The sequence below is a fragment of the Stegastes partitus genome, unplaced genomic scaffold, assembly GCF_000690725.1.
Source record: "Stegastes partitus isolate 25-593 unplaced genomic scaffold, Stegastes_partitus-1.0.2 Scaffold2259, whole genome shotgun sequence".
Classification (NCBI taxonomy): Eukaryota; Metazoa; Chordata; class Actinopteri; family Pomacentridae; genus Stegastes; species Stegastes partitus.
The window spans coordinates 41,405-52,106 of NW_007579990.1; the positions used below are offsets into that span (position 1 = coordinate 41,405).

Sequence of the window (10,702 nt, forward strand, 5' to 3'; positions counted from 1 at the left end):
ATGTATCTCCAACAACTGGCTGCATTTATTTATTGAACCAGGATGATCTCAGTTCAGTTTTACCTGCTTTATGTTTAATGACCTTCTTAATTTGAGGATTTAGATCCTAAAAGCTGAAAACTGCAGCCGTCGGTTGTTTTTGTGGTGAAGCAGCTGAAATGTGACAGAAGCTGCTGCTGGTCTGTCTCTGCCTGTGTTGTCCAGAAGGGAAACAGCGCTCTGCACTACGCCTGTCAGAGGAAGAGTCACCGCCTGGTTCCTCTGCTCCTGCAACGAAACGCCGACGGCAACATCCGCAACAACGTAAGAACAGAAGCTAAATAAACACGTTCATCACTGTGACAAGCAGCTGAATCAACCAAGACCTGAATCTGTTTTACAGGACGGAGAGACCGCTCTGGACATCGCCACCAGACTGAAGTTCAAGAAGATCGAACGCATGTTGAAGAAGACACGCTGACAGGCAGAGAACTGCTTTCAGTCTCTGTGCTACGCTATGCTAACAGTTTACCACTGCTTCCAGCCTTTGAGCTCAGCTATGCTAACAGTTTACCACTGCTTCCAGCCTTTGAGCTCAGCTATGCTAACAGTTTACCACTGCTTCCAGCCTTTGAGCTCACCTATGCTAACAGTTTACCACTACGTCCAGCCTTTGAGCTAACCTATGCTAACAGTTTACCACTGCGTCCAGCCTTTGAGCTAAGCTATGCTAACAGTTTACCACTACATCCAGCCTTTGTACATGTAGCTCCATAACATCATGTAGCCATAAACATTATGTTGGATTATGCTAGCAGTTTAGCTACACTTCCTAGTGATTTCTGAATGCTATGCTAAGCTAACCAGCTGACTCCAGGTTGTTACAGAGAACAAAATGCCTTTAAGATAAAGCGGGAACATTTATTTGTAATAAAAATATCTGTAGATATTAAACTGAATCTGATTATTGTACATTTCAAATTGAACTTTGTGTTTCAGGATCAAATTGTGTTCATAAAGGTTAAAGTCACTCAGTGTTTGTTGTGTTTGTGGTTCAGTTAAAAACCAGCAGGTTGAGAAACGCTCAGAGTTTCATCACTTTGACGAGATGACTCCAGACGTTACCGGAGACGATCCGGTTGGTCGATCCTGAAGTTTAAACTCCACCGTCATCAGCACACATTCAGTTAGAAATATTATCACCATCACTGAGACTTCACAATTTACCACAGGTTTCCATGGCAACGATGTCTCACTGAGCGTTTCAAAGAATTTCACAGTAAAAGTCTTTGTCCACCGAGCTGCTGTCAGTGTGACATCGGTCTTTCACAATAAAAGTCTGGAGCAAAAGACAAAACACAGAAAGTTGAAGCAAACGGTGGTTTTAATGTGGAGACAGAGTTCACAGGAGACGAAGGAGAAGCAGCTGATCGTTCAACAGGAGCAACTCGTCCAGATGTTCCACCAGCATCCAGCTGCTCAGAGCATCAGACCAGCGACGGCGTCTTCGCCTCGTCTTCTCCTTCACTGAGTTCTGTTGGTGTGATTGTTCTGCACATGAAGGCCCGTGTTGAACGCACACGGACACGCAGACACTCGGTGGGTCGATCTGAAACCTCCAGCTCTGATCCGGTTCAAACACCAAAACACAAGCTTGAGCTGTGAACACATGAATCCAGCTCATGTGTTCATTTTTCAAGTCAACAGTCAGAACTGCATCCTAAAAACATCCTTCCACAATAAAAGCCCATTCACGCTTAAGACATTTGGTACATTTAACTGTTATGTGTGTTGTTAATACTTGGCGGCATTTCTTTCATCATTTAGCTTTTGGGACAGTTTTCCTCCATTAGCTTTGATTTTATTATTATGATTATTTTGTTAGTTTTAAATTTATTTTTTGGCCTTTTTGCCTTTTTTAAAATGTGACAGTGCAGTAGAGAGACTGACAGGACAGCTGGAGAGAAGGACCTACGGAAAAGGATCATGAGTGGGATTCGAACTCATGACCTCCACATCGGGGACTAGAGCCCCTGAACATGGACGAGCTGTAGCGGCGGCCATTTTTGATTTTACTATTTGTTCGGATATGAGCTTCAGATTTTACCAGCTGTTAAAATAACTCCTCACAACCAGGTAGACACGACGCAACCTCAAACACTAAAAACTACCGCAAAGAGACACACAACAACCTCAGAGACACACAACAACCTCAGAGACACACACAACAACCTCAGAGACACACACAACAACCTCAGAGACACACAACAACCTCAGAGACACACAACAACCTCAGAGACACACAACAACCTCAGACACACACACAACAACCTCAGAGACACACAACAACCTCAAAAAGATTAAAACGGCCTTAAAAGGACACTAAGATGAGGAACTCCAGGTGAAGTCTGTGTTTAGTATTTTAAAGGTTTCTCACATTATCTGTTGTTTTAAACCTGCATCTTTAAAAGTTCAATAATAAAAGCTGAAGCAGAAAGTAGCCCGACGTGGAGAAACTAATGCAGAGTACAGTACTCGAGTAAATGTACTTAGTTACTTGCTGCTGCTGTTGATCTGAATTCTGAGCGACAAGACGTTTTTCCTAAAGTTCAGTTTTCCTCTGAAGCAGTCGATGTTTAAAAAGATCGTTTCAGTCTGAGGCGAGGATTTCAGTCGACTGAACGTGGTTCTGACAGGTAAAGCGGTTGAAACTGGGTCTGCCGGTTCTTCTGCGGGGCGGGATGGAGCCGGCGGTCCCAGCACGCCTAGCGATGCTCCTGCAGCAGCCTCAGGATGGACGGGAACATCTGCTGGGGAGCGTCCAGCCCCCAGATGAAGTCCAGATGCTCCCAGTGCTGGATGTGCTGGTGGAAGACCAGGTTGGACACCTGGACACACAGACAGCAGCAGGTTGAGTTGACGTGAGAACACTGACGTAGAACCACAGCAACGGGAGAGAACATCGAGTCTGCAGAATCTAACAGAACCTCTGTTAATGCAAAATGTTCCAGAGGCTCTTACAGTGAAGGGTGTGTGGACCCCTGTGGTTCTGGTTCTTCAGTCCAACAGCTTCTCAAACAGAACCTCCAGATATCAAACAACCTTCATCAAACTTCATCCAAGTTTCATGAAACACAAACACTAACTTGAAATTTAGGTCACCCAAACCTTCAGGGAACCTTATAGGAATGTTCTCTAACGGTTACTTAAACCTTCAGAGGATATTCGTTTAACATTCTACGAACGCTCTAGAACATTCCCTAAAGGTTACCTGAATGGCCTCTGAAAGTTATTCATGGAACCTTTAGGGAATGTTTGAAGAACAATGTTTAGAAACTCACAAAGTAACCATCAAGGAACATTACAGGAATGTTCCATACAGGTTCTCTAGGGGTTTTGCAAAACTTCCGAGGATATTCATGGAACGTTTCCATAATGTTCCCTGATGGTTACTTTGTGAAAGCTTCAGATACCAGTTATAATGAATGTTCTAGAAAAGTTCTCTGCAGTTAATGTTGTGAAACCTTTAGAGAACCTTTAGGAAACGTTCCTGTGATACTCTGGTTCTCCGATGGCTTCACTAAATAACCTTTTGATTGTTGCACCAAAACCTTCAGGGAACATTGTCTGCTGGCTGGACTCACCTGTGTGAGGAGGAGCGCCACGTCCTTGGGGTCCGCCAGCGTATCGTGTCCCCCTGAAAACAGGGCGGTGGGAACCTTCATGTCCTGGACGTGGTACTGGGGGGGGACGGACTGCAGCGACACAGACACAGTGAGTCGAGTCTGTCGGTCGGAATCAGCTGCTGCTGTTACCTGTCGAGTCTCACCTGGTTGTAGTGCTTCATGTTTCCTGCAGCTCCAAAGTCAAACGCCGTCAGTTTCCCTCCGTGAACCGCCTGAAGACCGAACACTCAGAGCTCAGAGAAAACATACGGCGCCACAGGAAGAGAACCATTAAACCGCTAACCCAGCATTGTTCAGAGCGCTTCACACAGAAGCACCTGACGGACAGGTGAGACCTACCTGAGCCCAGTGGACCATGTTCTGGACTGAGGTCCCGGCAGGACAGTGGGTCGTGTAGACCGGAGTCCGAGTCTGGAAGAAAGACGAGTCGGTGAACGTGTGCAATAACCTCTGGTTTATTTTCGACAGTGTTAATGCTAACAGGCACGCTAGCTGTTCTCATCGCTGATCTGCAGCTGCTGGACTTATACAATAACAATAACGTCGCCTGAGTCTGAAGGAGGACAAAAAATCTTTAACGTCACGTTTCAACTTTTCAGATACGAACCATGTTGAGGTTTTTCTCGTCGAAGCCGCAGAGGACGAAGAAAAGGTTTCCACACAACGCGCTGTGCTTCCCACAGACGTGCTCCGCAAACCACTCGATCATGTGACTCTGAGGCAGGAAGTCCCGCCTCCCGAACAGGTCCTACACACACCGTCAATACTCATTACCAATACGTGTGATCAATACGTGTGATTAACACTGACGATCATTGTGGTCATGTGACCGGTCCTTACCCATATAAGGGCATCGGGCAGGATGGACAGTTTGGTCATGGGGCTGCTGGTGAAGGCGACGGTCGCTACGGGAGCCAAACCCACAAACAGCTTGATCTTACTGGCGAGCTCCGGCAGCGTGGAGAACGCTATGAATGCTGGGAGACCAGACAGATGGTAGTCATGTGCGGGCCTGCTGGTGCCACAAACCAGGAACATGAACACGAGGAGAACACGAGGAGAACACGAGGAGAACACGAAGAGAACACGTGGGGAACACGACAAGAACATGAGGGGAATATGAGGAGAACATGAGAAGGTACCGATGGTGGTTCCCTGTGAGTGTCCGATGTAGAAGATCTGCTCCTGCTCCGTCACCTTCAGGATGTAGTTCACCACCGCTGGCAGGTCCTTCAGCGCCATCTCATCATGGCTGCACACATCATCACCACCATCACCATCACATCCTCATCCTCATCACCATCACCATCATCTTCCTCTTCCTGTCCTAGTTCTGCTGGTTCTGATGAAGGCAGCAGCGTCGGCTCCTACCTGAACCTCCAGAACTCCTCCTCCTCGGGGCTGAGGCGCCGGTGCCTCCTGGACCAGGTGTTTCCGCGGCTGTTCCCCATCCAGACGTCGTAGCCGGCGTCGGCCAGCACGTATCCCAGACTGCAGTTGGGCAGGTTGGTGATCCAGTTGGACCCGGCTGCCAGGAGGCCGTGTTGGAGCAGGACGGCGGGCCTCGGACCTGCAGGACCACAGAGTTCAGCTAGAAAACCTCTGAAGAAACTGTATCGAAGCAGCTTCTGCAGGTTCACGTGTCCTGATATCATTATATGAGGTACCAGCTATATTAGGACATTTTATTTTGAAAAGCCAAACCCTGATCAGTTCCTGCTACCATCTCTGAGCTTTGGCTTTGAAAGTGCAGCATCCTGTTGACTGTAGATACCAATGGTCTTCAGCTGATCTGCTCACTGAGCTGTTACTGGCTGTGGGCTCTTAATTTGAAAGCACACTGATGGTTTGTCCATCGTGTGTGTGAGGAACAAGTCCAGTTCGGTAATCTCCTTTGACCACCAGGGAGATTTTAATTTGACAGTCTGGTACAGGGGAAGCCATGAGGCAGTGCATTTATTTTGAAAAGCCAGCATACATCCGAGCCCCTGGTCAGAACTTTTATTTTGGTAGACGACGGTACCTTAATGCATCCTGTTAACTGAATGACTGTGACCGATAAAAACCACGACAGAGATTGAAAGACAGATTTAGACGAGGAACATTCGGAGCCTTGTGGCCCGGTTCAGCTGTGGGTGAAGGTTCTGCTGCAGGTTCTTCTGGAGCTGCACGGTTCTGAAGGTCAACGGACTTTAACACAGTTTATTATGACGCTTCTGCATTTCCACACCAGACAGACACGAGAGCAGCTCAAGGTTCAGCTGAGTCACGCTTCACTTCCTGTTTCAGCAAACCGGGCTCTGACCTGCTGCTGCTGGTTTCAGCCCGCCGGGGATCCGGTTCACCGTCAGGATGTAGCCGTCCTCCGTCAGAACCTCGTGCTCCTCCGCAGGGTAGCCCCACCTCCGGACGATCTCCGACTGGACACACAACAACACAACACACTGACTGTCTGGTTCCACGGTTCTGAGTCCGGCTGACAGAACACCTCTGGGTTCCTCCTTCATGTGGTTCTGGTTCCACAGAGCTGCAGGACTTGATGTGGGAACATGAGACAGACACAGTTCAGGGTTCAGTGTGTTGGAGCAGCAGGTGACTCACAGGTGTGACGTGGGTCAAAGGTCATTACAGGACCAAACACAGACACACCTGGACCTGCCAGCAGGGGGCGGGGCTTACAGACACCTGACGGATTCAGTGTGATGACTGCATCAGTGCTGTCACTGACTGGCTTCGTCTCCACGGCAACAGCACCGTAGTGTTTGAGCGCGCTCAGTGGAAACCGTCAACGTTACTCACGATGTTCATGTGCACTTCAGGGTCCAGCTGCAGCCGCCGTACATCAGAGCGTCGCAGGCTGTCGACCGCCGGACCGCCAAGGATGAGAGCCGAGAGAAACAACACACACAGCGAAACACACAACATGGTCTGACTGACACACACACACACACACACACACACACACACACACACACACACACAGAGAGAGAGAGAGAGAGAATCAGAATGGTGCGTTCAGGTTCATCTGTTTTAAAAAACACATTTAAAGTGACTGCACGTTCAGAGTTCGGCCTGAAACCAGCCCGGTCCACACACATCTGTCTCTGGTGGTTCTGGTTTCAGGCTGCAAACAGGCCGAACACACTCCATCAGGTCCAGGCAGCAGCTTCGGAACCAACAACTCACAAGAGCTCAGAGTTCAGCTCGTCAAAGCTGCTGGCTGACCCGCTCACACTCAGAGCTTCGGCTGGTTCTGGTGTCGCAGCTTTTATCTCCACCCGGTTCGTCCCGCCTCGCTGCTCACTGGCCGTCGGGTTTTACACATTTGTTTTTCTGTCACATTTAACATCTGAACGTTTTGTTTTTCAGTCTCACGTGTTTCTGTTTCCTGCGTCTCACAACCGTTAAAGCGCCGGTACCGGACCACGTCAGCGGCCGTTAATGAGCCATTAATAACCCTTTAATGGGCCGTTAATAACCCTTTAATGAGCCGTTAATGAGCCGTTAATAACCCTTTAATGAGCCGTTAATGAGCCGTTAATAACCCTTTAATGAGCCGTTAATGGGCCGTTAAAGCGGCGGCGAAACACACTTTCTAAGTTCGGTCGAGAGCCTCTCACCTGTGCGTCCGTCTGAAGCCGACGATCAGCTGACTGTGACCTCACTGACGGAAGAGCCGCGACGTCGGAGGAAGCAGTCCTGTGATTGGTCAGAGGCCGGAAGCCCGCTGCTTACTGTAATAGATAATAAAAGACGGACATAAGGCTGATGGGGAGACGGCTGGACGCCTCAGTGTTCATTCAGTCACCATCACTTTGAATTTTGCTTCGTTAATGTTTTAGAAAGTCACAGATACAAACCGGAACACACGCAGAAGCAGATCACACAGACACACAACACCAGAGATCATTTTTTAAAATGATAAAATAAACAGTAAAAATTAAATGTAAATACGCCGCAACAAAAATTATGTAGAACTTAAACTATGACGTGTTCCTTATTCACATTCATTTAACTCCATGCTGCATTCACTGGTGAACAAACTTCAGGGGGAAAAAAAGTTGATTTAAAGCCCGTTTCAAACATTTTAAAACCGTTTTCTGTTAATCAGGCTTTTATTTTGAATGAATGAACCGGATGCATCGTTTTTCTCCGGGACAGTTTTTGTTTGTCCACATGTTTTTCTCAGTTTCATAACACCGGTGGCGGATTTGACTTCTGACCCAAACCGTTAGTCCCGATCTGTGTCCGCCGGTACCGTGAGTCCGGCCCGGTTCGGAGCAGAAAATGTCCCGGGTACTGATCGTCGGAGCGGGTCTGACCGGCAGCCTCTGCGCATGTCTGCTGAGGAGGGAGCTGCAGAGTAAAGTTCAGATCGTGGTGTGGGACAAAGCCAGAGGTGCAGGTGAGTGACGCAGAACTCCATTCAGAAAACGTAGGACTTAAGGTTCCCGAACTCACAGCCGAACCGGGTCAAACTACAGAACATTAATAAAGATCGTCTGGTCATCTGAGGACTGCCCTCTAACCTTCGGCTGAGCAATAATCTATAAATGCACTTCATGTGTGCTGCAGAGAAATGCAGAATGAAGTCAGATCTTCATGAAGAAATCGTCCATTTAAATGTCCTCCATCTGTCAAACAGGTGCGCACACAGAACACGAGTGAAGGCGGTTTTAGTGTCAGTCGGGTTGTTTCTTAAATCCGGCTTCAGTGTGATTTATACATAAACTTTAACTTGTCCTTTTCCTGACTTTCATTGGGCTGCTGCTGCAGCAACAGCTGAGTTTAAATTTGTCAAGTTTCTAATGGAGTCTGGTGCGTGAGTCTGACCTGGCTCTGTGTGTCTCGTCTCAGGGGGCAGAATGTCCACCAGCCGTCCTCCCGATGTCTCATCGCACTCAGTTGATCTGGGAGCTCAGTACATCACTGCCACGCCGGCCTACGCTCAGTCCCACCACAGGTACGACTCACCTGAACACCAGCGGCTGCCTGTGGTCAGGAGGCTGAAGACAGAACCAGGACTGTTGTGTTTGTGTTCTGCTGCTTCTGTCTCATGTGAAGCTGCTTTGTTGTTGAGTTTTTACACAACAGTCTGACTTTGTGTGTCTGTCGACAGCTTCTACTCAGAGCTGCTGTCAGCCGGCGTCCTGCAGCCGCTCAGCTGTCAGATCGAAGGTCTGCGGCAGCAAGACGACAGCAAGAACTACATGACGCCACTGGGCATGGGCAGTGTGGTCAAACACTTCCTGTCTGAGTCAGGTGAGCACTTCCTGTCTGAGTCAGGTAAGCACTTCCTGTCTGAGTCAGGTAAGCACTTCCTGTCTGAGTCAGGTAAGCACTTCCTGTCTGAGTCAGGTAAGCACTTCCTGAGGTTTTTCGGCTGACTGTTTGTTTCAGCAGAAGCAACCGAACTTGTTTGTGGTTCTTGACAACATTTCATCTTCATCTCAGAGGTTCCTCGGTTCTACCTGCCTGGTGGGGAGCTCCAGGTGTTTCCTGTCACCTGTGAACCACATGACTCAAAGCTCGGCCTCCTGACAGGCGGTTTGACCACATCACACTCTGAGTCGCTTGTTTCTGGTTGTTGATGATCTTTCATTTAGCAAAAGCTCAAACCAGGTGAAGCTCTGACTCCAGGTGTGGCGGTGGTCTGCTGAGGGCCATCCTGACCGACGGGGTCTGAGATCTGCTGCAGACCGTTTACAGGCTGTTCGGTCGTGTTTCTTTTTCTGCTCTTCTGAAGTCTTTTCAACATATTTTCTGAGCTTCATGGAGATAAAACCAGTTTTTCTGATCTAGTGAACATTTACGTCACATGACTGATCAGCTGTTGTGACAGCAGGAAACATGGCGACAGCAGCCTGAGCGGCTCAGGTGGTCCCTGCAGGTCCCTCTGGACCGCTGGGTTTGTTTCTGAGTCCACAGCGTGTCACATGTAGAACGTCAGAAACCTTCAGTCTGTTTTCAACTGTTCTTTATGTTTTGTTTGTCAGGAGCTGATTTGTTCTTCGAGCATCACGTGACCGCTCTGTACCGCCGTGGGGCATCATGGGAGGTTGAGAAAAAGGCGGGAGGCAGCGAGACGTTTGACGCCGTCGTCCTGACGATGCCAGTCGCTCAGATCCTGCAGCTGCAGGGAGACGTGGGACAACGTGAGACTCAGAACCAGAACATGAAGCCTTAAAGAGCGTCCTCACAGAGATCGGAGAACACACAGAGAACCACAGCGCGTCACATGACCAGTAACATACATGAGGACATAAACATGTGGAGCTTCTGCTGCAGGAAACCTCGATGCTGAAAGTAAACGGGAGGTTCAGTGACGATGCTCCACCAGCAGGAGGCAGCAGCTGCTCTCACTCTGAACACTGCTTCAAGTCAACTGGTCCTGGCCGTTAACCAGCTAACGGGTCCAAACCGACCAGTGACTCGACACCGTTACAAAGTCAGAGACACGCTGTGATGCAGAGTCACTTTCCTGAGCTCTGATTGGCCGAAACATTCTTCCTTAAAGCTAAAACCTGTGTGTGTAGCTGTGAGTCTCTGTCTCTGTGAGGACACGGTGCCTGGACCTGATGTCCAGACGGCTAACTAGGGGCCAGTCAGAACCAGGCTCCAGTTAGAGCCCGGTTCTGGTTAGAACTGGGTTCTGGTTATGATCCTGGTTCAAGTGTCTGGGAAAGTGTTTCATCATGAAGTGTAGCTTTGTGTGTGTGTGTGTGTGTGTGTGTACTGGTCAGGCTGCATGTGCACGTGTGTGTGTCTCTAGATGATGATGTCACCTTAAGCTCATCTGATTGGCTGACAAGGGACAGCGCCCATTTCCTCTGCGCTGAAACACAATCTAATAATAACCTGAGTGTGTGTGTGTGTGTGTGTGTGTGTGTGTGTGTGAGAGCAGTTTGAAGCTGCAGCTTGCTTCTGTTTCTGAGATGTGAATCATGAGCTGCAGTTACAGCTGAGAGCAGCAGCAGACTGAGTATTGATTATAGATCATCGATCAGGCCTCAGGTTTACCTCCCACACATGTTCAG

At 48.6% G+C, this 10,702-nt stretch overlaps 3 protein-coding genes across 7 annotated transcripts in view; 2 read left to right on the plus strand and 1 right to left on the minus strand.

Moving 5' to 3' along the window:
* ankrd22 (ankyrin repeat domain 22) overlaps window positions 1-1,014 on the plus strand; it is a 3,856-nt gene extending 2,842 nt beyond the window's left edge. The window contains exons 5-6 of the mRNA XM_008304582.1: window positions 205-303; window positions 383-1,014. Of these exons, the coding sequence (XP_008302804.1) occupies window positions 205-303; window positions 383-460 (177 nt within the window). The 3' untranslated portion in view covers window positions 461-1,014. The remainder of the gene's footprint in view (window positions 1-204; window positions 304-382) is intronic.
* Window positions 1,015-1,345: 331 nt separating this feature from the next.
* lipf (lipase, gastric) lies at window positions 1,346-7,969 on the minus strand. Of its 4 annotated transcripts, none has more exons than XM_008304588.1 (12): window positions 7,966-7,969; window positions 6,465-6,597; window positions 5,971-6,085; window positions 5,037-5,235; window positions 4,808-4,917; window positions 4,506-4,642; window positions 4,273-4,413; window positions 4,005-4,076; window positions 3,809-3,877; window positions 3,624-3,734; window positions 2,271-2,867; window positions 1,346-2,190 (listed from the first exon to the last, which is right to left on the minus strand). In XM_008304588.1, the coding sequence occupies exons 2-11, from the start codon at window positions 6,588-6,590 to the stop codon at window positions 2,745-2,747; spliced, it is 1,203 nt and encodes a 400-aa protein (XP_008302810.1). In that variant the 5' UTR covers window positions 6,591-6,597; window positions 7,966-7,969; the 3' UTR covers window positions 1,346-2,190; window positions 2,271-2,744. The 4 variants fall into 4 exon arrangements, with proteins under 4 accessions (XP_008302810.1, XP_008302809.1, XP_008302811.1 ...); XM_008304587.1 differs by lacking the exon at window positions 7,966-7,969 and adding an exon at window positions 7,286-7,560; XM_008304589.1 differs by lacking the exon at window positions 7,966-7,969 and adding an exon at window positions 7,286-7,559 and having other exon boundaries at window positions 2,311-2,867; window positions 6,465-6,593.
* Window positions 7,953-10,702, plus strand: part of rnls (renalase, FAD-dependent amine oxidase) — a 4,568-nt gene continuing 1,818 nt past the window's right edge. Inside the window, exons 1-4 of one of the 2 annotated variants that reach the window (XM_008304583.1) lie at window positions 7,953-8,070; window positions 8,523-8,628; window positions 8,785-8,951; window positions 9,662-9,820. In XM_008304583.1, the coding sequence (XP_008302805.1) occupies window positions 7,953-8,070; window positions 8,523-8,628; window positions 8,785-8,951; window positions 9,662-9,820 (550 nt within the window). The remainder of the gene's footprint in view (window positions 8,071-8,522; window positions 8,629-8,784; window positions 8,952-9,661; window positions 9,821-10,702) is intronic. The other variant, XM_008304585.1, reaches the window with a different exon arrangement.